This window comes from Dendropsophus ebraccatus, chromosome 9 (genome assembly GCF_027789765.1).
Source record: "Dendropsophus ebraccatus isolate aDenEbr1 chromosome 9, aDenEbr1.pat, whole genome shotgun sequence".
Classification (NCBI taxonomy): domain Eukaryota; kingdom Metazoa; phylum Chordata; class Amphibia; order Anura; family Hylidae; genus Dendropsophus; species Dendropsophus ebraccatus.
In genome coordinates, this window is record NC_091462.1 from 44485734 (window position 1) to 44510849 (window position 25116).

Consider the following 25116-nt stretch of genomic DNA (forward strand, 5'->3'; position numbering starts at 1 on the left):
CGACACCCGTTCCTTACATCAGCGTCAGGTAAGTGAGCATGAGCAATATATAATTACTATATCTTTATTCTTGTAGTCCAACGCGTGTCGGAGTATCCAACTCTTTCGTCAGTTGTCCCTGATGAAGGAGTTGGATACTCTGACACGCATTGGACTACAAGAATAAAGATATTGGGGGAGATTTATCAAACATGGTGTAAAGTTAAACACCACCTTTCATTCCTCACAGACTCTTTGGAGAATGAAAGGTGGAATCTGATTGGTTGCTAGGGGCAACTGAGCCAGTCTCACTTTATATCATGTTTGATAAATCTCCCCCATTGTATTTATATATTGCTCATGCTCACTAGAGATGAGCGAACCTGCCGGATTTCTGGTTCGTACAAACCAGAAATCTCAGCTTCTGACTCCCGCTGTCTGCCGGCTCTGTGCAGCGGATGGATACAGCATAAGGAACGCCTAGAAAACTGAGATACAGCCTATGACATAGGCTGTATCCCAGTTTTCCAGGTGTTCCTTAGGCTGTATCCACACGCTGCACGGAGCCGGCAGACAGCGGGAGTCAGAAGCCGAGATTTCTGGTTCGTACGAACCAGAAATCCGGTAGGTTCGCTCATCTCTAATGCTCACCTGACGTGGATATACGGAACAGGTGTCAGATCGGACCGGTTTAATAAGGGAAAATCTGTTACATGCAATTCCGGCTGCAGGGGGGGGGGCGGGGAGTAGGAGCCGTTCTCCCCTCTGAGATGTGAGTACAGACAACTCATTCTTAATTGTGTTCAAGTTTAATAAGAACAGGATCCCTCCCTTTTTTTTCTTGGAGACGACTGGTCTGACCGGAGGTTGAGGCGAGCCTGTGCTGCATTGGTTATTTCAAGCTCTGGGATTCAGTGAGTGGTGAGGTGTCGAAACTCACTAGTTGTAAGTCTATCAGTTTTCAGTCTATATTCGCACCTCTGGTAGGGGACTGACACAGAGTGTGATAGGGGACTGACACAGAGATAGCAAAGTACAAACCAAAGAGGCCAAGACAAGAATGGTGCAGTTTTGCCCCCATTGCCATCCACAGTTTGCCCAGTGCCATTCACCAGTAGTAAATACTGCTGACAGTAGTGGTTTTGTGTTCATTATAAGCTTAGCAGTAGAATATGAAGAGAGGATGTTTTGTGCTAATCTAGGTGCTGTGACTTGGGGTGGGGGGAGTGGGCTTTGTTACAGTGGCCTGATTAGCACAAAATGTCCTTTCTTCATACTCTGCATAGGAGAAAGTCTGCTGGGCTGAAGTGATGTCTAAGAAGTGTTTCTAGTAATCTAGCAGACAACATCACAGTGTCAGACAGTTCTATCACCAATACCTGGGAGGGTGTGATGTACTTACCAAGAACAGATACATGTAATAAACAGGTGTAGAGGCAGAAAATATGACACTGATAACACTGTCACAAATTATAAAAGGTGTTGCTAGAAAATGTAAGCTACCAAAGCTCTAAGTTTTTCTAGTCCCTATAGAGAATCTTTAAAATGTGGCATCTTTAGATCTACAGGTGCAGATCCTAAGGGTCCCTTTACATGCTGTAATTTGTCGGCTACAGGGGCCACAAACAAGCGCCGATGTGTGTGTGTGCTGTCAGTTTAAAGATCACAAGCAAAAGGCTATCCCTACATCCATGCTGCTTTTGATCTGGCATGTGCCCTCCAGTCCGGCCGGGGGCCGTATCTTAAGGGTCCTATTCCACCGGACAATTATCATTCACATAATCGTTAACGATTAACGATCTCAAACTACCGCTTTTGCGAAAGACCCAAAAACGTTCACTCATTTCCATGGAACGATAATCGTTACTTATGATCGTATTTGCGATCGTTTTTTCTTCGCCATTTCTTCGCTATTGTGTTAGTATCTACTGCGAACAACCGAACAACGTTTTATGCAATGCGAACGATTTGCGAACGTTTTGCGAACGAGCAACGATAAAAATAGGTCCGGGTCTTATAAAGCGATCAACGATTTCTCATTCAGTCGTTAATCGTTAACTGCATTTCAACCGAACGATTATCGTTTAGAATCGAACGATTTAATGATAATCTGAACGATAATCGTCCGGTGGAATAGGGCCCTTAGGCCTCACCCCTTCCAGAATGATTTACAGTCAGAGGAGGCAGGGCCTGAAGATACAACCAGCGGCCGGCCTGGAGGACTGGAGGAGACGTGCTGGATCACAAGCAGTGAGGATGTAAGTATACACTGCCCGCTCCAGGGACCCGTTCAGCCGAGGATGAGGCATTTTCCCCATCCTTGGCTGATCATGTCACTTTTACACGGACCGATTATCTATTTCTAGCTCGGCCCGTGTAAAAGGCCCTTAAGACCTGACTCTTCCTAGCTGATCTGCATTTCCTGTTTTTATCTTGACACACAGGAAGCGACCCCTCAGCCAATCACAGGCTTAAGAGGGTTACTACTATGACCAGTGACTCAGGAAGCACTGATCAGCAGGATCGGGAACTGTTGGGACAGCAGTGTTAGGGGATGGGGATCTTTTTTATTCTTTAAGATACCCTGATCATGTTTTTCCTACATATTACCTATCTATATTTTAATGCCATAGTGGTATGACTAACCCATGACTGTGGGTGTCTGGTTGTTGCCTGACATTATGCTTCCTGGTGGTGTGAACACATCCTTTCTAAACTTATTCCATAGTTTTCTGATACTGCTTCTAAAATCAGGTCATTGGGTGGTGGGAATATTCTCTTGTGGTGAAGGGATCTATTCTGTGAGCTCCTTTTCCCTCTTTCACAGATTTCTGATCTTAATAAACGCATGTCTGCCATTGAACGCATGCTAAACCGCCTAGAGGAGAGAATCTCTGTGCAGTCTGATGAGGTAATCCCAACTCTTTACTGATTTGCTCAGCACGTAAGACAACAACTATCCATTTAAAGCCTGACACTGTGTAATCTCTTAGTCTACGAGCCATGCAGGTCACACCGATGCAGACTTGGAGGAAGAAACACTTAAACGGAAAATAGGGGAACTTGCCAGTCACTTGAGTGATAAAGGAGGCTCTTCTGATGAGGAGAAAAGACCAAAACACAAGTCAACAATGAAAATTTCCAACGAAGACGCTACTAATCAGACCAAGAAGGTAAAAACATTAAGGCTGCTTGGAAAAGTAAGATGTCATGTTAATCTATCTTGTCTTCTAGATGTGTTATTAGAATAAAGTTAAAATATCTTGCAGTCCTCTTAAGTTATTATACGGGAATGTCCTGGTTAGGAAAGTGAACCAAAAACTAACAGTCAGTAATCTCAGTAATCCTATAAGTGACTCCAATTGTGGAGCTTTTCTATATAATCAAGACTATGTATTTTAGGATCTGTTGACGTGCCAATGGATCAGCCATGTGTCATGTGATATTTATCATTTAGCTTATCAGGTTTTGTGTCTATAGAATTTGCTGCTTTTGGGATCCAAACCTCCATAAATAAACTAATATAAACTATACTATCTACATGGATATTACACTCAAGTGAACCTAGACAGTTAAAAAAAATATTAACATACCGGTAGTGTGATGATACGGAAGGTAACCTTTATGCACAAATTTATTGGCTCCTGTAATAACAGGAACCTATTTGAACTTTTATTTTATTTTCAAAAAGACATAATAGCTTTGTACAATATATACAAAAGGTAACATACAGTATTTAAAGCAACCATGTAGAATTAAGTCACAAAGTGTCCATAGTATAACTATTTGCAACTGAAGTTCAGTGGCCTGATCCTATGGCCAAAATAAGAGGGAAGTCCCACAATAATATTCCATCTTGCAACGCAATAAGCACAAAGGTATGACATAATGCAAACACTTGTTGTCTGGTCAGTACTTTGTCTCCCAGATTACCAATGTAAATAATATAGGCCTAAACAACTACCATGGACGTGCAAAACATAGGACAGAAAAACAGGGAGGGAAGGAACTAAGGAAGGAAGGAACTATTTGTATTTGGAAAAAGAGTTTAACCAGTCACGGAGTACTTAACGTCAGGGACGCTCAATTCGGGAGATTTGTGAAATCAGGAGAAACTTCAAAAAGAATCCAGGGAGACCATGCCTTCAGGAATTTTTCTTTGCGATCCTGTGCCTCTGCCACCAACTCATCTGCCCTCTGAATAGCTTTATGCCATTCAGATAGTGTGGGTGACATGGTGGATTTCTAATGCCAGGGCAGCACAGTCCGTGCCGCCAGGGTCCCAGGTGAAAGAGTGAAAGCAGAGCTAATTGGGGGGTATGTGCAACCCTTTTCTCTTAATAGGCTTCATAAATTTTGAGAACACCCTCCCAGAACTGTTTTAATTATGGGGCACCTGCACCAGATATTTAATATGGATCCCTCCTCACTGTTGCACCACCAGCATCTGTCCGATACATCTGGATACGGAATAAGGAAACTGAGTCAGCTCACCATGTGCAGGATAACGTAGTAGAGTGAATGGTTTCCCAATGTAGGACTGGAGCATGTGTAAAGGGCTGGGCTACACCACCAGCTGGGTAATCATAGCAAGAGGAAGTTCACAGCTCCATAAACGTCCAAAAGTTTATTGGGTGTCCATAAAATACATACAAAAGTTTAAAAATACACGCCGACGCGTTTCGGGATGGTCTCCCTTAATCATGGCAAGATGCCATGCATCTTGCCATGATTAAGGGAGACCATCCCGAAATGCTTCGACGTGTATTTTTAAACTTTTGTATGTATTTTATGGACACCCAATAAACATCTGGATACATTCGATATTAAAGTGTCGGACACCTGTACCATCGAGACAAACTTTTGTAATTCTTTTCCTTTGAGTGTGCATCCAGGGATAAGCCATGTGAGAAAGAACATATTTTCAGCATATCCTCCCAAGAGAAGGTTACTCCAAGCTCCTTTTGCCATGCTGAAAAGAATGGCACTACATCATCATTGCTCAGAGAAAAAAGCATTAAGTAAATTCTCGATAGTGTCCCATTCGCTTCCCCCAAAGGACAGGATCCAGTTGTCAACATCAGTGAGGTCTCGACCAGGAGGGGAGCCTACCGAGGAGGCACACATAAAAGAGGGCAACTGATTGCATGCGAACCAGGATAGGGTCCTGTCAGGGCACGCCGCCTTAAGGGAAGATAAAGTTGGGATCTATGATGCCACCAACAAATAATGCAGTCTAGGGGGAGATGGCAGTATTTCAGATCAGAAGTGAGGATTGCAAATATCCTGGCTCAAAGCTGGGTTGGTAAACAAGGTAGTCATAGGCCCTGACCTGTGGGAGATAGCATGTTTAGTCACTCATGTGTTCCAGACACAAGGGGGGAGATTTATCAAACTGGTGTAAAGTAGAATTGTATTAGTTGCCCCTAGAAACCAATCAGATTCCTCCTTTTATTTTACAAAAAATCTGTGAGGAATGAAAAGTGGAATCTGATTGGTTGCTAGGTGCAACTAAGACAATTCTACAACAGTTTGATAAATCTCCCCAAATGTGTATGTTTAGTAAAATCTGCCTAATCCGTCAGAGACTTTCTTTTGACATTTCACAAGCCATGGGGAAGTGGCAAGATTAGCTGGGGAAATGCAAGATTCTAAGCTACCCATCATGTAGAATTTTCTTTAAGCATCCCATCTATAATTCTTGCAATCACAGCCGCCTCATTATATAGATTCAGGACCGGTAACCCCATTCCTCCATTATGACTTATGTTTTGTGAGGGTCATAATACTGAGACTAGCCCTCCCAGCGCCCCACATATACTTAGCAAAAGCTTGTTGCAGTGGTTTGAATTAGCTTGATGGGATATGTATCAGGACTGTCTAAAAGACATAGAGAAAGCATGGCAACACATCCATCCTCAGTACATTCATGCGGCCAAACCAAGACAAGAACTTTCGTTGGTAGGCCTGCAGCATGTCTAAAGTTCTCTTGTGCAGTGGGAGATAGTTTAACGGAAACAGCAACTCCAAGTTGCTGAGTCTGCCAAATACTTTGAACTCCTTCAAGATCGAAGGGAAGGAGACATGGTGGTGGGTGACATATAATAGCAAGTCTTTGGTGTAAAGTGTAAGCTTATGATGATTCCTAACCTCCACCCCTCCTACGTTAGGGTTGTTACAAAGAGCAAAAGCCAAGTGCTCCATTGTGAGTATGTATAACAGCAGTGTGAAAGCAGAACTCAATTCAAACGTGTTTGTTTTGGGTTATTGTATATAAATGGTCACAGTGGATGTTTAATAGTTAAAGTTCAGTTTATATTTCTGAAGGAGTTTGAGTAGAAAGAAGAGTGGAAAGAATAACCAGGCTTCCCATGACTCCGTCCTCTTGCAATAAGGATCTGCTAATGGGAGCTCGCTGTCCCTTCTAGTATGTTCAGAACAGTTATAGATGCATTGTGAAGATCAAAGTGCCTCTTGAGAAGAGTTCCAAGGCTGGAACTGAGAGCTCTTGAGGAGCTGTGCCAACGTAGACAATTAGCACACCATCCGCCCCCTGCGCCCTACCTCATTCAAACCCTTTCTCATCCATTTACCATAACACGATAGTAGGAAGTTTCATCTTGAGTGTTAGAAATAGCAACATCTCTTCCTGTCTAATGGATCTATTTAACTGTTACTAAAAAGAAAGGTGAAACTTAAGGTGTATGAAGTGGTGGTTATTAGGCAACAGTAAAATATGGATTCACATAAAATATATTCTATATATACACAAACATACGGGTGTTATCTTCCTTGCTGACGCATGTTTACTACTTACAGCTCATGTCTGCACTATAACTTAGAAACATATCTATTATTAGAGCTATTTTCCGCTCTTCACATTTTTTTATTAGTAAACTAGAATAGTTACTGGAGAGAAGGATGGTACTACTGTTGTAGAAAAAATTAATTACCTGGATCATGTTTAGCGGACTTGCTGAACTATTCAGGTTCGGCAACGTTCTCCAAACCAGAGCGCTCGGCATTTGACTCCCAGTGACTGGAGAAGATGGAAGCCGCCCTAGGCCTACCAGGTAAAACATGAATACAGCCTATGGCCATGTTTACACAATGTAAGTTTTGAATTAAGCACGGCCGTTGTTGCCGATTTGCAACAATGGCCGTGATTAATTCAAAACTTACGTGCTCTGCAGGCTGCGGGAATACCGGCCGATGTGTATACACATATTATACACATCCCTAGCGGCCGCACGAAAAACTGACATGTCAGCTTTGTGTGGCTGCACAGACATGTCAGCCCACACAGTGGAGAGTGCGGCTCCGGCCACACTCTCCATTGTGTGCAATGTTGAATTGGGATGCTGGCGCACACGGGTGCGCCCGCATCCAAATTCAACAAAAATGAAGATCAGTAAGGGCCGGGATGATCTTCACAAACACTGGTCATTCTGTGACTCGGGCGGGTCACATAACGGCTGGTGTTTCACTATGTGTGAACATGGCCTATGGTTGTATCTAGAGCTGAACGAATCATCCGTCCAAATGAAGCGAAGCGCTTATCAGCTGTCTGCCTTTCAACTCTGTTCCACTCCCTGCCACTTTACCCCAGGTGTCAGGAAAAGCTAGATCCAGTCGTGGGAAACTGTTCAGAAGTACAGAGTTGAAAAGCAGACGGCTGATAAGCTACTTGTCAATCAAATGAAAAGCTTTGCTTCATTAAGACGGGCAATTCGCTCAAGTTGTATTCTTGTTTTTTGGGATTCCCTAGGGTGGTATCCAATACCGGGAGGGAAATGCAAAGCATTCTGGTTCGGAGAATGCTGTGGAACCCAAATAGTTTGGCAAATCCTCTTAACACTACCCTTTAGGTGTACCTCAAAAATTTCTGCGTTGCATAATCTTCATCCCTATAGTGGAGAGACGCATGCTTGGATGTCGGCTTGCTGAGGCAACTGTCCAACACCCAGCAAGGTCCTAATTATTAGAAAAGGCCTTGTTAATGGAACTCTCTGGGCATTGTACAGTTACCTTGGAAGTGTCCCACCACACTAGAACTGAAGTTTGCACAGGACAAAGCTTTGCAGGAAACTTGAAATGCTGTCTAATCTTCCAGCAGAGCAGGAGCTGAGCAGATTCAGATCTTGTTTTCAGTATTCAGCTTGTACCTTATTAGTTGAAATCCCTGCTAAAATCTAAGCTTAGGAGTCCAGTGGGAGGTCTCACTCAATAACAAAGCTTTCCCTGTCTGGGCCTGTATAAAGGCATAGCTATCAGTTAGTGATTAGGACCGCCCATTGGACTCCCAAACAACATAAGCAGAGATTAAAATTAATAAAATACCCATGCCCTCTATTAACCTTGGGTACATGGACCGTCTGAATGGACAGTAACTTCTCCCATCTGCAGAGAACAGCAGCTCAGGCTCTCTGTGATATCACGGCAAAAACACTGAGGACCTTAAATGCCACTGAGAGAGTCATGCAAGAAGCCTTTGGTGGTGAGATACGGCAGCACTTTACTGCTTACAGCAAACCAGGAGGCAGCAGCGAGGCACGGGTCGAGTTCCAGAAATTAGAAGAAAATGTAAGGAATAGGATTTGGTGAATCATCTTATATACATTGGTAGTTTGGTCATGCAACTATGTGTCTTGTATCATGATAGACTACAGTATGTTTTTACATTGAACATTAAATAACCATGAAAGTACAAGTGGATGAATTATATGCACATATAGATGGTCTTCTGAAAATCTAAGAAGTTACCAAGTGGAAGATCAATTAGGAAGAAAGAATTAAGAAGAAAGTTTGAGGCACATTTTAATTGATGAGTATATCTAGTAAAAGCTCTGCTACGGGGCAAGTTCTAATTTTAGTTACAGCTACTGTATATGTTATCTCTATTAGGCCATTCAATATGAACCTCCAATACCTGGTTAAAGCTCTATCTAATGTGTCATACTGTAGGTGTACATGGTAGCAGAAAAGACATATGGACTTGAAAAGAACCTCCAGGATCTGGAAGAACGAGCACATCAGAGTGGAACCACCGACTCTGAGCTTTCAGAATTAGAGGTCGGTGTGGCATCTGCCATGGCTCAAGTGCAGCAGGCAGAGAGTGAGGTGAGAGGCAACAGTCCATTCCTTCCATTTTTATGTCTTTCCCATTTAATCTGTCTCATCTTTGTTGTGTTTAGGTGTCAGATATTGAAACCAGGATAGCTGCTCTGAGTGCGGCAGGACTCACGGTGTCACCTTCAGACAAGGCCAAGAAGAAGTCCAGCCCTCGGGTAATATAACCAGTGTCTTGGGCCCACCAGAGAAAATAATTCTTGGAGCCCACCCTTCAGCCCCCACACTGTTAGGACATGTTTGCACAAGCATTAACCACATGGTTAACTGGTGTTTATTTTATTTCCATGTCAAAAACTAATACCATCAAACTGCTAATGAAAAAAATCTACTATACAAAGACCAATATTTACCCCCTAGAGTGGCTATATAAAGGTAGATCTGAACTCTACACTTACCACATGAGATATTACAGTGCAGTTACATTCAGTGATTCACAGGTGACATCTTCTCTGATCAAAGTCATTCACTTCCTTCTTTTCTCCATCCTGCCCGGGCCATCATGAAGACTTCTCTTTGCCATAACTCATTTCCACAGAATATGCCAGACAAACAATTTTAAGAGGAACTATCAGCAGGTTAGACAAATCTAACCTGCTTTGAACCCCATTTGGGCATGCGGCGCTGATGATGAAGGTGTTACCTTCATACTTGGCATCATTTCTGTGCTGTTGGCTATGAAACCCTCTGCCCGGTAAGCTGCTGGGAGCACTGGGGGTGGGGCTACCGATCCAACTGCCTTCCTTGATAATCATTAGGGGGCGGATTGTCACACAGAAGGTGGGGCCTCTAGGGGCGAGCCGAATCAGTACTCAGTAGCCACACCCCCAATGCTCCTAACAGATTACCAGGCACAGGATTTCAGAATAAACAGCATGGGAACAGTGCTGAGAGTGAAGGTAAGAGACATACCCTTATCCTCAGCACCCTGTGCCCACTAGGGAGCTGTTAGCAGGTTAGAATAGTCTTAGTTCTCCTTTAAGCTCCCCACCCCAACAACATCCCCACTTCTATACAAATTCCCCATCTATATTGCCTACATCTTTGCCCTCATATAGTAGTTCGACCCACCTTTGTACCCCTATGTAGTTTTAGGCTCACCTCTGTGCCTTCATATAATATTAGGCTCACCGCTGTGCTCCCATATAGTACTTTCTACACATTAGATGGCTGTCCATCAAATTAGTGGGTCACTTCCATTTTTTCTAATGTGTAACTGTTGATAGTGTCTTAGAATTTGTATGCTGTGCCTTGCTTAAATTCTTTTCCTATCATCTAACAGACTACGCCTTCTGCTATATCCAGAAGTACAGAGCCATTTCTGCCTCTATCGCCAGAATTCCAGAATCTTCATTCAACACCTAATGAAGTGAAGGTTAGCTCTCTGTTATATCAGATATTATATATTGTAATACCAATGTATATATATTTTTTTAATTTTGATTGTAGAAACTTCACAGAAATTTAGTTCAGTACTAGTGGAAAATTAAGAATCATTTAGCCTATATCAGAGAACATGTAGAAATATGTAGAAGACGACACTTCCGTGGCAGTGGTGCTCGAGGTGAGAAAAATGTTCAGATATTAGGAAGAGCCCGGCACTCACCAAGTAAATTATGCTTCTTTATTGTAGTGTAGCAAACATATGGTACAAGGACGCGTTTCGGCCAAGCATGGCCTTCATCAGCTTAGGGGTGTACCATGCGAAGAGTGTACTCTATATTCACTTGTTTCCTTTAGTGTTTCTGTCTGTTTCATTTGTTCATTCATATGTCAGTCTGCTAATGCACATATAGTATTATTTACTATGTGTGAATACCAGCATCTTGTTTTGACCTTAGATGCCTCTTTAGACCTCCTAAGTAGGTCACCAAGAAAGAGGGAGATCATGCATAACCACAGAATCAGACTACACGTTCGTTTTACTTGTAATCGGTCACTATAGAACTAGTGCTAAGGTCTGCATAGGAGCTACTGTATATATACTGCAAACACATGTTCTATATGTATCTGTATAGAGAAGACACTGGTTTGGCTACTATGAGACAGTTTTCTGCCTGGAGGAGAGCTACTATAACTTGCTAACTTTAATGCACATAAACAAATATTGTACATGCACACTTTTCCTTTAACACTTCTTTTTATCTGTCCTCTTATATAGATTCTGACAATGCAAGAGGCTCTAAGAAAGAAGTTTAATATTGATCCAGACATGGCAGGTGAGTAAGTGTAATAATTCTGACAGGTCACTAGACTCCAGAACTTGGCTTCACCTTTAGCAATGGCCTTTCCCAGGACCTATCAATTGCTTCCGATAATCAGATACCCACCATTCATTCTCTGCAAAGCTGCAATCAGCTCTCTTCAACGCCTTTTATAGAAAATGAATGGAGTGGCCCACATGTGCGGCCGCAGCTCCATTTAGTATGGATTTCAGGGTCCTCTTAATTGAGATTGTGAGGGTCCCTGCAATCTCTTAGTAATTGCTTATTCTGTGAATACTGCGGATAGGACATATTTACTCCCTTAAAGGGAACCTGTCACCCCCCGTGCCGGGGTGACAGGCTCCCGACCCCCCCGTTAGAGCCCCCTATACTCACCTAATCCCGCCGGGTCCCGCTTCTGGAGGTGGTCGGGTGATGAAGATCTCAGCCGCTGCAGCCCGGCGCGCGCGCTGAGAGATGAGTCCAACGCTCATAGAGAATGACGGAGCGCTGGACTCTCCTGTCATTCTCTATGGGTGTTGGACTCATCTCTCAGCGCGCGCGCCGGGCTGCAGCGGCTGAGATCTTCATCACCCGACCACCTCCAGAAGCGGGACCCGGCGGGATTAGGTGAGTATAGGGGGCTCTAACGGGGGGTCGGGAGCCTGTCACCCCGGCACGGGGGGTGACAGGTTCCCTTTAAAGGTCTATGTACAGCACCCGGCTGCTGAGTAAGCTGACACCAACCCTTAATAGTCCCCTGCTCTATCACTCCACTTGACTGCACTCTTTCCCTGTTTTCTTCTCTGTGTCCTCTCTGACAACATGCTGCTCCCTCTTCCCCCCTCCCTTCGTAGACACAGGACATGTGATCTCCTCTCTGGGGGCCAGGAGGCCCACAGGAGACATCATCTGCTGATTCTCCATAAACCTGTTCATTGCTAATCAGGGTGAAAGTGCTGCTTCCATAGACGTACAGGTGTCCCTGAGCCTAGGTTTCTGTAATATGAAAAGTTATAGTTCTATCTTGGCAGTGAATGCAGGCATATATACCTGTCTTTGTGTCACAGCTCTTTATATTGTAAATGTTATGGATGTTCTTAGAGTCTGGATGGAACCAGAATGTTTTAATTCACAGTCAGCAAGGAGAAATCTAAACCCACACTACACCCCCACCCCGGTAAACAGACAATGTTATGCAGCACATTGCTACATCATGCACACATCAGCTCTGCTACATCATCAGCTAGTATTGAATACATACTGGGGTAATGTGATGCAAAATCAGTGAAAAAAAACTGTCCTGTGCAATAGTAATAACAGCAGGGGGAAGGGAATAAAGATAAGGGGGCGAGTAGACAAATGGACCCATCAGGGAGGTGCATGATTGAAAATGTAGTTTCTTGGTCGACGCCATCTTGGATATAGATCGGCTTTTAGAAAAACTTGTAACTCAGGAATAGCAGCAGCTAGAAAGACAGGGGATGGCTTAAAATACTCAGGGGGACTTGGTGAGTAAGACCAGCTAGGTATGAGAGCATTTCATTTTTTAGCTTTTAGGTGGATAACCCCTTGAACGGCTGATGTAACATGCAAGTTTTTTGCCCTATACACTGACTTTCATTCAATGTCTTTCTGTACTCAGAGATAAAGATGCTTCCTGACCCAGGGTTTATACTATGATGTTCCATTTTAGTCATAAACTAACTGGATAGGGTGACCTGAACAGCTTCAATTAACCTCCATGTAATGTTCTCATTTCATAGAAGCTTATCTCTGTGTGATTATTGCTGTCCTCTCATCTGAATCATTCTCCTTTACTCCTAGTCAAGTGCAACTACATTATACAAAGTCCATAAAAAACTTCACATATAATTTTATAATTAGATCTTGAACGTTGCATGTTCCTAATTGCAAAGTAAAAACTGCATGTAAACACAGCCTAAAACTAGCATCTAAAAAAGAACAGCCCACAAGGCAGATTATTATACATAGCAGCAAGCTGACATAAAGAAGTAGCTTCACAGAGTTAAAACCCAAATATTCCACACACATAACAGAGACATAAGGGTGAAAGGTGACATAGGGACAAACCTACACAATTGGGTAGTCTTGCCACTTATTTTAACCGTTCTGGAAATCGCTAATTGACCCAGTTGCCACAATATGTAAACTAAGTTGAATAACTATACAAAATGGAGGAATCAGCATTGGTTAACTGCAACTACCTAATATTGCTGAGAACCTGGAAACAATGTAAAACCTCTTGTACATCTCCTTATTTTATGACCATATCATCCTCATCTCAATAAAACTCTTTTATGATTAGCCTCTTATAAAACACAACACAGCTAATCGACAAATACATAAAGAAAATTTGGCCTCCCTCTTCATGATGATGTTTACACAGTGACTGGTATTGTTCTACTTACTACTACCTCTCTCTATTGAGTTAAAAACCTTAATGGTATGTTCACACCCTATTAAAATGACCATAATTTCGCCTCAAAAAAACATTCTGTGACCATACATTGAAAAACAATGTTTTCGGGCAAAAACTACATTTAAAACTGACCAAAAAATATCTTTTTCTTTTCTTTCCACTGTTGTCATTTGTTGTTTTACAGATGGATCATTTGAGCGCAATGCACTTTACCGTGGTTCCTTGACACAGCGCAATCCAAATGGGAAGAAAAAGCTGGACCGCGTCTTTGCTGTAAGCACCATAGATTAATCATGGGGGGCGAAGTTTAAAATTATAGACGAAAGAAAAAACTGTAATAATCAAAATTAAAACATAACTATCATAATATAAAAAAAAACTTTTCACGTGTCACATGGACATGCCCAAACTCTTGATAAGTGGGGTCCCAATGCTGTAACACCCATCAATATGGAGAATGAGTGCAGAGCAGTGTGCTGTCAGTCATCTCGGGTAGGGCAGCCCCTAGACTAAGGCTAGGTTAACACGCTGTAAGACAGTGGCTGTTCTGTCACCAGGCCATGTCACAGAACGGCCACTGTCTGTAAAGTTCATCCTGGCCAGTACTGCAAAATTATTTTTTTATTGTTATTGGAATTTGGCTTTGGCTTTAAAAATCTGGAGCTTTCTGTACAGAGATCACTGAGAGCTGAGGAATGAAATGTACTGCCATGTGCTTTTCCCTGCCTATTCTCCTGATCAGTGGGGTCCCAGCACAGACTCTAACCAATGTGTTCCAATAAACTCTATGAAAAGGAAGACAATACACACAATTACCAAAATTATGACTGTTATTTAAATTTTAGAATTACACACTTTACCATAGACTTTAAAGGGATTATCCAGCGCTACAAAAGCATGGCCACTTTTCCCCCTACTGTTGTCTCCAGTTCAGGTGCGGTTTGCAATTAAGCTCCATTTACTTCAATGGAACTGAGTTTTAAAACCCGACCCAAACTGGAGACAACAGTAGGGGGAAAGTGGCCATGTTTTTGTAGCGCTGAGTAACCCCTTTAATAGAACTCATTATTAAAATAAAAATAAAAAACTGGTGCTTTTTATGGCTACTGTATGTTCACACGCTGTACAAACAAAGTCTGTTCCGCCATGAATGGCCGTTGTTTAATGATACCTACCACTGAAATTAATGATCATAATCATTAATTCCAGCTGTAGATAGAGTTAAACAACGGCCATTCGTGGTGGAACGGCCGTTGTTTGTACAGTGTGTAAACATAGCTTGTGCCTGTTTTACAGCCATTTTTGTTTTTTGTTTTTTTCATTCTACTGTGTGTGTGAACCTAAACTATAAGCACACCAACTTTTTAATTTAGATTTTTGGCCTAAAAAAACTGCCATTTATTATGCAAACAATTATATTATTTAATTTATTTCTTTGAAACATTCTTTCAGACACTTCTTTTCTACAGCCAATGCGGCTGTGCAATTTGCAAATCATTAATTTTTGAGATGATTCACCCGTCTGTTTTCTCTCGAGTTGAATAGAAATAATCAAAGAACATCTGTTTCTTAAGCGGTTTTTAAGCCATAAAATGATCTTAAAGAGCAACTGTCATTGGAAAACATAGACAGTATTCAGACTGTGACCAATCAGGAAAGCGAGCCAAAAGAAGTCTGTGCTGCTGTACTCTCCGCACTCTGTGTCCGTCAGACCTGGATGACTCCATAGACTTGCATAATGTGGCCATCCAGGTCGTGAGTAAATGCACTACACACTGACTTGTCTCAGCTCCTTTTCTTGAACGGTCGTGGTCTGAACACTCAGACCAATTAAAACTTTTGTCATGTCATTACAAAACTTTTTTCTAATGACAGGTACTCTAAAAAACTAGTCCTAAATGCTGTGTACACAATACTACTTGTACGTATCCAAATGGTGCAACAATCATAACAATCCTCACTCATTCATTGATCATCTCTTCTTAATGGAATATTGAACACCATTGAGGAACTGAACTTCTGAACTCTGGAGATGTATGAAGGTTGAGTGTCAGGTTATGTAATATAGAGAGTAAGAGTCATTATATGGCACTTGTGTCATTACAACGTACTTGTCTTGCAGAAACCTGTTCTCAGCCAGAGATGAAACAAGGATCAAAGCCTTCTTCAAACTCAATGGCTTCTTTAGCTTCATCTGCTGGACACCAAGAGGATTAAGTCCCAGCTTACAGCAGCAAACTTTATGTAGTCGTGTCTGCCATCAGTGCCTGGAAGTAGGATGTACAAAGCCTATAATAAATGTTATTATAAGAAGTTATCATATTCCTTACTGTAGTGTTCTACAATTCTATTGATGAAATTCTATTATGTACTTACATATATCGCTAGACCTAAACTATGCAGTAAAGGTGATTGTGAAGGTAAAGGGGTACTCCAGCTAAATCTTTTTTCTTTCAAATCAACTGGTTTCAGAAAGTTATATTGATTTGTAAATTGCGTCTATTTAAAAATCTCCAATCTTCTAGTACTTATCAGCTGCTGTATGTCCTGCAGGGAGTGGTATATTCTTTCCAGTCTGACACAGTGCTTTCTGCTGCCACCTCTGTCCATGTCAGGAACTGCCCAGAGCAGGAGAGGTTTTCTATGGGAATTTGCTGCTGCTCTGGGCTGTTCCTGACATGGACAGAGATGTCAGCAGAGAGAACTGTGTCCGACTGGAAAGAATATACCACTTCCTGCAGGACATACAGCAGCTGATAAATACTGGAAGACCTGAGATTGTTATATAGAAGTAAATTACAAATCTATATAATTTTCTGAAATCAATTGATTTGAAAGAAAGATTTTTGCGTGGTACCCCTTTAAACTCTATACCTTGGAGGAAGGACATATATTTGTACATAAATAAGTGGTAGCAGAATGAATGGGAAAAAGCAACAAGTTAGAAATCACAGAATGCATATAATGAATGTAGCCATAGAGTTGTCTCATGTCAAGTTGAAATTGCCAGCCAACAGTAAGGCGTACATCAGAATTTGTTATTCTTTTGCTTTTAATGCTAGCAAAATAATTTTAGAAAATGCACATTTATTTCTGGGCTATTGACTGTTCCTCACCATTGGGCTCTGTAGCTAGGAGAACCAAAGAAATTGATGTTACATTATATCTATTGTGTTATGTTTATATTTGCATTTTGTCTTTATAGTATCTATATGTATTCTCTTGCTCCAGAGATATCAGTGTGTTAAAACCAAAAGTTACTTGATGTGTTTCCTAAAGGTAGTTCAGAACAATAGTAAAGTTTCTATACTAACAGATAGTATAATTGATACGGCGCTTAGTTCTATGGCTAAATGTAGCTCGCAGCTAGTGGATACGGTCTGGAGAAGGACCCGTTCCCTCCAGGTAGTAGAGTTTGTAAATAGTTAAACGTATGTACCCAGCGCCACTACTCTCACTCTGGTATCCAAATGACAAATAAGAGCAATACGGTAAATGAAACTTACTCAGTCTCGATGTAGAAGCTGGTACGGTATCCTCTGTGTGATTATCCTCAGTTGGCTTGTTTTAGTAGCAGTTGTGGCAGATGCGTGTAGCGATTCAGTCTATGGATTCTATGCCGGGAGCGCGCTCCGGACGGTAGCGCAATCTCAACCGGCTTCAGCGTTCCATGTGCGTAGAGTGTGACGTCACGCCAACTGAGGATAATCACACAGAGGATACCGTACCAGCTTCTACATCGAGACTGAGGGTGCCTTCACACCTACCGGATTCACAGCGGATCTCACTTCTGCGGATTCAAAGCGAGAACCGCTGCGGATCCGGTATCAATTCATCCCTATGATAGCACATAACATCCCGCTGTGAATATGTGCTTTAACTCCCTGGTGCCCGCAGCCCCGCCGTCGCATCCCCCATCCCCGGCGGCGGCACATCCCCCCCATCCCGGCCACATCCCCCCATCAACCCATCTCCGGGCCGCCGCCGCGAGCATACATTACCTGCTCGGCGGCGCGGCTGCAGTGAGACTCCCGGCTCCGGTCCTGCTCAGCTGATCTGAGCGGGAGCGGAGCCGGGAGCCTCACTGCAGCCGCGCCGCCGAGCAGGTACTGTATGCTCTCGGCGGCAGGATGCGGGCCGCGGCGGGCTGCGGGTCGGCTGATGGGGGGATGTGGCCGGGATGGGGGGGGGATGCGCCGGGGATGCGGGCACCAGGGAGTTAAAGCACATATTCACAGCGGGATGTTAATCCCGCTGCGAATATGTGCTATCATAGGGATGAATTGATACCGGATCCGCAGCGGTTCTCGCTTCGAATCCGCAGAAGTGAGATCCGCTGTGAATCCGGTAGGTGTGAAGGCACCCTGAGTAAGTTTCATTTACCGTATTGCTCTTATTTGTCATTTGGATACCAGAGTGAGAGTAGTGTCGCTGGGTACATACGTTTAACTAGTTCAGAACAATGGAGTAATGTGAATGAATCCAACTGAGGTAGTTTTATTTTTTTTTTAAATGGGGCCTTGGGTAATAAGAAAAGAAGAGCTTCTCCTATTTGCAATTTATACAAACTTTTTATAATTTTACCCACATGACACTACTATACCATACACTAAGGGGACATTTATCAAACATGGTATAAAGTGAAACTGGCTCAGTTGCCCCTAGCAACCAATCAGATTCCACTTTTCATTTTTCAAAGAGTCTGTGAGGAATGAAAGGTGGAATCTGATTGGTTGCTAGTGGCAACTGAGTCAAATTCACTTAACACCATGTTTGATAAATCTACCCCTAAATACTTATAATACAGCCTACATTATAGTAACATGCATAGTTGCCAACAGTCCCGGTTCTGAGGAGACAGCCCCGGCAAAACCATGTCCCTCTGCCCTCCGCCAGATGAAGATGAAGGGACAAGAGGATGCTAAAGGGAGTACTTGTATGATGATGATGGGACAGGAGGAGGATGAAGGGGGAAGTAGTATGATGATGGAGGGGCAGGAGGATGAAGGGGGTAGTAGTATGATGATGGAGGGGGAAGGAGGATTAGAGGGGTAATACTATGATGATGGAAGGGCAGGAGGATGAAAGGGGTAGTAGTATGATGATGGAGGGGCAGGAGGATGATGAAGGGGTAGTAATATGATGATGGAAAGGCAGGAGGAGGAAGGGGGTAGTATGATGATGAAGGGGCAGGAGGATGGAGGTAGTAGTATGATGATATGGGGTGCAGCTGCATCATATGGGAACAAAATACAGTATATACAGTCAGTCAGTCAGTCAGTAAAATGCTATCTGAGTCTTAGCCTGCTCTGAGTGGGGTGTGTAATATACTGGGGACCTGATACTGGGTGGTGTAATATTCTGGGGACCTGAAACTGGGGGGTGTAATATACTGGGGACCTAATACTGGGGGGTGTAATATACTGGGGACCTGAAACTGGGGGGTATAATATACTGGGGACCTAATACTGGGGGGTGTAATATACTGGGGACCTGAAACTGGGGGGTATAATATACTGGGGACCTAATACTGGAGTGTGTAATGCTCCTTTTGTGTTGTTCTGACTGTAAATTCTAACTTAAAAATTTTAAACCCACACTCATGATAGGCCACACCCCACCAAGACCACACCCACAATAAGCCACACCCCTTTTAACGCTAAAGTGTCCCTGGGGGAAAAAAAATCAAACGTTGGCAACTATGTATCATGTAGTGAACAAATAACATGCAGTATCCAAATTATACTTCCTACAGAGCCAAATTAATACTGCCAAGATCACCCAATATCCACTGCCATCTTAATGTAGAGCTCCTCAAAACAGTATTGGGCGTAACAGTCCTGATTCTCTGACTACTTAAGAAGCAGTCATAGTTTTATGAAGTTTTGAAGAACATCACATATGGATTGGTATCGCAGTTATATATGTTTAGTGTATCTGTAAGGTGGTATGAAATTATAAGGGGTTATCCAGGTTTAAAAAAACATACTGTAGTTGTTTTCTTTCAGAAACAGCGCCACTCATGTCCTCAGTTTGTGCGTTGTATTGCAGCTGAGTGCCATTGAAGTGGAGCTACGTCGTAATACCACACACAACCTGAGGACAGATGTGGCACTGTTTTGGAAAGAAAGCCATGCTTTTTAACTCTTGTATAACCGCTTTTAAAGAGATACGTCAAACAGGTACATGCTGGAGCACATTTTTCATGTCAAATGTATGGTTAATATTGTGGATAAGTAATTTAAAACTAATAAAAAGAAAAAAAAATGAAAGATGTTGAAGATGGTGTTAATTCCTATACTTGATGCAAGCTACAGTATATTTGTTTGTATTTCACTCATTGACACATCGCATATGGCTATGTTTTGCATAGATACAGAAGACATATGGGGGGAGATTTATCAAACATGGTGTAAAGTGAAACTGGCTCAGGTACCCCTAGCAACCAATCAGATTCCAGCTTTCATTTTCCAAAGAGTCCGTGAGGAATGAAAAGTGGAATCTGATTGGTTGCTAGGGGCAACTGAGCCAGTGTCATATTACACCATGTTTGATAAATCTCCCCTATGGTTTTTAAGAGGATTAAGGAGACCGTGCATGTCTCTCCAAAACAGCCACCCCCTTTGTTAGTTCCCGGAGCCATTTTCTGAGGCCCTGGGGACCTGACAGGTTTTCTCTAAGATGATTGAATTAACCTAGAAGTGAAAACACTCCCAAAGATGTGTGATGGATTTTCAGTCCACCATACATTATGCATAGTGGCCATTTTTTTTTAGAAGACCACCTGATGAACATAAACTGAATTAGAAGCCAAAAAGGGTGTCTTCACACACACCAGATACGCAGCGGATTTCATGCTGCAGCGAAATCCACTGCGGATCCAGTGCCCGTTCGCAGCGGGACGTCCCACTGAGCCAATCAGTGACTGCGGCGGGGCAGCCCACTGATTGGCTGAGCGGGACGAGCAGACGCGGGGGACCCCCAAAGCATGCCGGAGCAGGGAGGAGGTGATGTATGCTCCGGCTGTCGGGATGTCAATCCCGCTGCAAGTATGTATTCTAATTGGAATGAACGGGCACTGGATCCACAGCGGATTTCACTGTGAATTCACAGTGTGAAATCCGCTGCGGATACGGTGTGTAAAGGCACCCTAAGGGTAGCTTCACCGGATCTTCATATCCGTGGATCCATGTAGTGTGAAGGTATATGGGGTTACATATCTGCAGCTGAATTTTCATTCCACTGCAGATATGTAAGCCGACCCTTTAACCCCCCGCCGCCCGGAGCATACCCATTCAACTTAGGGTAGCTTCACACGTACCGGACCCGCAGCAGATTTCACGCTACGAGTTTGCAGCAAAATCCGCTGCAGATCCTGGTAGTGTGAAGTTGAATGGGTCACATACTCGCAGCGGAATGTACAGACATACAGTATCCTGTATGTCAGTGTGATGGAGGTCACCCAGCTTTCCCAGTATCCTGTATGTCAGTGTGATGGAGGTCATCCAGCTCTCCCAGTATCCTGTATGTCAGTGTGATGGAGGTCACACAGCTTTCCCAGCATCCTGTATGTCAGTGTGATGGAGGTCACATAGCTCTCCCAGCATCCTGTATGTCAGTGTAATAGAAGTCACACAGCTCTCCCAGCATCCTGTATGTCAGTGTAATGGAGGTCACACAGCTCTCCCAGCATCCTGTATGTCAGTGTGATGGAGGTCACACAGCTCTCCCAGTATCCTGTATGTCAGTGTGATGGAAGTCACACAGCTTTCCCAGCATCCTGTATGTCAGTGTAATGGAGGTCACACAGCTCTCCCAGCATCCTGTATGTCAGTGTAATGGAGGTCACACAGCTCTCCCAGCATCCTGTATGTCAGTGTAATAGAGGTCACACAGCTCTCCCAGCATCCTGTATGTCAGTGTAATGGAGGTCACACAGCTCTCCCAGCATCCTGTATGTCAGTGTGATGGAGGTCACACAGCTCTCTCAGTATCCTGTATGTCAGTGTGATGGAGGTCATCCAGCTCTCCCAGTATCCTGTATGTCAGTGTGATGGAGGTCACACAGCTTTTCCAGCATCCTGTATGTCAGTGTGATGGAGGTCACATAGCTCTCCCAGCATCCTGTATGTCAGTGTAATAGAGGTCACACAGCTCTCCCAGCATCCTGTATGTCAGTGTAATGGAGGTCACACAGCTCTCCCAGCATCCTGTATGTCAGTGTGATGGAGGTCACACAGCTCTCCCAGTATCCTGTATGTCAGTGTGATGGAAGTCACACAGCTTTCCCAGCATCCTGTATGTCAGTGTAATGGAGGTCACACAGCTCTCCCAGCATCCTGTATGTCAGTGTGATGAAGGTCACCCAGCTCTCCCAGTATCCTGTATGTCAGTGTGATGGAGGTCACCCAGCTTTCCCAGTATCCTGTATGTCAGTGTGATGGAGGTCATCCAGCTCTCCCAGTATCCTGTATGTCAGTGTGATGGAGGTCACATAGCTCTCCCAGCATCCTGTATGTCAGTGTAATAGAGGTCACACAGCTCTCCCAGCATCCTGTATGTCAGTGTAATGGAGGTCACACAGCTCTCCCAGCATCCTGTATGTCAGTGTGATGGAGGTCATCCAGCTCTCCCAGTATCCTGTATGTCAGTGGGATGGAGGTCATCCAGCTCTCCCAGTATCCTGTATGTCAGTGGGAAGGAGGCCATCCAGCTCTCCCAGTATCCTGTATGTCAGTGTAATGGAGGTCACACAGCTCTCCCAGCATCCTGTATGTCAGTGTGATGGAGGTCATCCAGCTCTCCCAGTATCCTGTATGTCAGTGTGATGGAGGTCATTCAGCTCTCCCAGTATCCTGTATGTCAGTGTGATGGAGGTCACACAGCTTTCCCAGTATCCTGTATGTCAGTGTGATGGAGGTCATCCAGCTCTCCCAGTATCCTGTATGTCAGTGTGATGGAGGTCACACAGCTTTCCCAGCATCCTGTATGTCAGTGTGATGGAGGTCACATAGCTCTCCCAGCATCCTGTATGTCAGTGTAATAGAGGTCACACAGCTCTCCCAGCATCCTGTATGTCAGTGTAATGGAGGTCACACAGCTCTCCCAGCATCTTGTATGTCAGTGTGATGGAGGTCATCCAGCTCTCCCAGTATCCTGTATGTCAGTGGGATGGAGGTCATCCAGCTCTCCCAGTATCCTGTATGTCAGTGTGATGGAGGTCACACAGCTTTCCCAGCATCCTGTATGTCAGTGTGATGGAGGTCACATAGCTCTCCCAGCATCCTGTATGTCAGTGTAATAGAGGTCACACAGCTCTCCCAGCATCCTGTATGTCAGTGTAATGGAGGTCACACAGCTCTCCCAGCATCCTGTATGTCAGTGTGATGAAGGTCACCCAGCTCTCCCAGTATCCTGTATGTCAGTGTGATGGAGGTCACCCAGCTTTCCCAGTATCCTGTATGTCAGTGTGATGGAGGTCATCCAGCTCTCCCAGTATCCTTTATGTCAGTGTGATGGAGGTCACCCAGCTTTCCCAGTATCCTGTATGTCAGTGTGATGGAGGTCATCCAGCTCTTCCAGTATCCTGTATGTCAGTGTGATGGAGGTCACACAGCTTTCCCAGCATCCTGTATGTCAGTGTGATGGAGGTCACATAGCTCTCCCAGCATCCTGTATGTCAGTGTAATAGAGGTCACACAGCTCTCCCAGCATCCTGTATGTCAGTGTAATGGAGGTCACACAGCTCTCCCAGCATCCTGTATGTCAGTGTGATGGAGGTCACACAGCTCTCCCAGTATCCTGTATGTCAGTGTGATGGAAGTCACACAGCTTTCCCAGCATCCTGTATGTCAGTGTAATGGAGGTCACACAGCTCTCCCAGCATCCTGTATGTCAGTGTAATAGAGGTCACACAGCTCTCCCAGCATCCTGTATGTCAGTGTAATGGAGGTCACACAGCTCTCCCAGCATCCTGTATGTCAGTGTGATGGAGGTCACACAGCTTTCCCAGTATCCTGTATGTCAGTGTGATGGAGGTCATCCAGCTCTCCCAGTATCCTGTATGTCAGTGTGATGGAGGTCACACAGCTTTCCCAGCATCCTGTATGTCAGTGTGATGGAGGTCACATAGCTCTCCCAGCATCCTGTATGTCAGTGTAATAGAGGTCACACAGCTCTCCCAGCATCCTGTATGTCAGTGTAATGGAGGTCACACAGCTCTCCCAGCATCCTGTATGTCAGTGTGATGGAGGTCACACAGCTCTCCCAGTATCCTGTATGTCAGTGTGATGGAAGTCACACAGCTTTCCCAGCATCCTGTATGTCAGTGTAATGGAGGTCACACAGCTCTCCCAGCATCCTGTATGTCAATGTGATGAAGGTCACCCAGCTCTCCCAGTATCCTGTATGTCAGTGTGATGGAGGTCACCCAGCTTTCCCAGTATCCTGTATGTCAGTGTGATGGAGGTCATCCAGCTCTCCCAGTATCCTGTATGTCAGTGTGATGGAGGTCACATAGCTCTCCCAGCATCCTGTATGTCAGTGTAATAGAGGTCACACAGCTCTCCCAGCATCCTGTATGTCAGTGTAATGGAGGTCATACAGCTCTCCCAGTATCCTGTATGTCAGTGGGATGGAGGTCATCCAGCTCTCCCAGTATCCTGTATGTCAGTGGGATGGAGGTCATCCAGCTCTCCCAGTATCCTGTATGTCAGTGTAATGGAGGTCACACAGCTCTCCCAGCATCCTCTATGTCAGTGTGATGGAGGTCATTCAGCTCTCCCAGTATCCTGTATGTCAGTGTGATGGAGGTCATTCAGCTCTCCCAGTATCCTGTATGTCAGTGTGATGGAGGTCACACAGCTTTCCCAGTATCCTGTATGTCAGTGTGATGGAGGTCATCCAGCTCTCCCAGTATCCTGTATGTCAGTGTGATGGAGGTCACACAGCTTTCCCAGCATCCTGTATGTCAGTGTGATGGAGGTCACATAGCTCTCCCAGCATCCTGTATGTCAGTGTAATAGAGGTCACACAGCTCTCCCAGCATCCTGTATGTCAGTGTAATGGAGGTCACACAGCTCTCCCAGCATCCTGTATGTCAGTGTGATGGAGGTCATCCAGCTCTCCCAGTATCCTGTATGTCAGTGGGAAGGAGGCCATCCAGCTCTCCCAGTATCCTGTATGTCAGTGTAATGGAGGTCACACAGCTCTCCCAGCATCCTCTATGTCAGTGTGATGGAGGTCATCCAGCTCTCCCAGTATCCTGTATGTCAGTGTGATGGAGGTCATCCAGCTCTCCCAGTATCCTGTATGTCAGTGTGATGGAGGTCACACAGCTTTCCCAGTATCCTGTATGTCAGT

General features: G+C 44.1%; 1 protein-coding gene across 8 annotated transcripts in view; it reads left to right on the forward strand.

The window, feature by feature from the left end:
* MLPH (melanophilin) overlaps positions 1 to 16068 on the forward strand; it is a 40937-nt gene extending 24869 nt beyond the window's left edge. For 5 of the 8 annotated variants that reach the window (XM_069983143.1, XM_069983147.1, XM_069983149.1 and 2 more), the window contains 9 exons: positions 2807 to 2890; positions 2973 to 3152; positions 8386 to 8562; positions 8944 to 9099; positions 9174 to 9266; positions 10391 to 10483; positions 11270 to 11327; positions 13940 to 14028; positions 15878 to 16068. In XM_069983143.1, the coding sequence (XP_069839244.1) occupies positions 2807 to 2890; positions 2973 to 3152; positions 8386 to 8562; positions 8944 to 9099; positions 9174 to 9266; positions 10391 to 10483; positions 11270 to 11327; positions 13940 to 14028; positions 15878 to 15901 (954 nt within the window). In that variant the 3' untranslated portion in view covers positions 15902 to 16068. The remainder of the gene's footprint in view (positions 1 to 2806; positions 2891 to 2972; positions 3153 to 8385; positions 8563 to 8943; positions 9100 to 9173; positions 9267 to 10390; positions 10484 to 11269; positions 11328 to 13939; positions 14029 to 15877) is intronic. The other 3 variants (XM_069983150.1, XM_069983148.1, XM_069983151.1) reach the window with 3 other exon arrangements.
* Positions 16069 to 25116: the final 9048 nt, after the last annotated feature.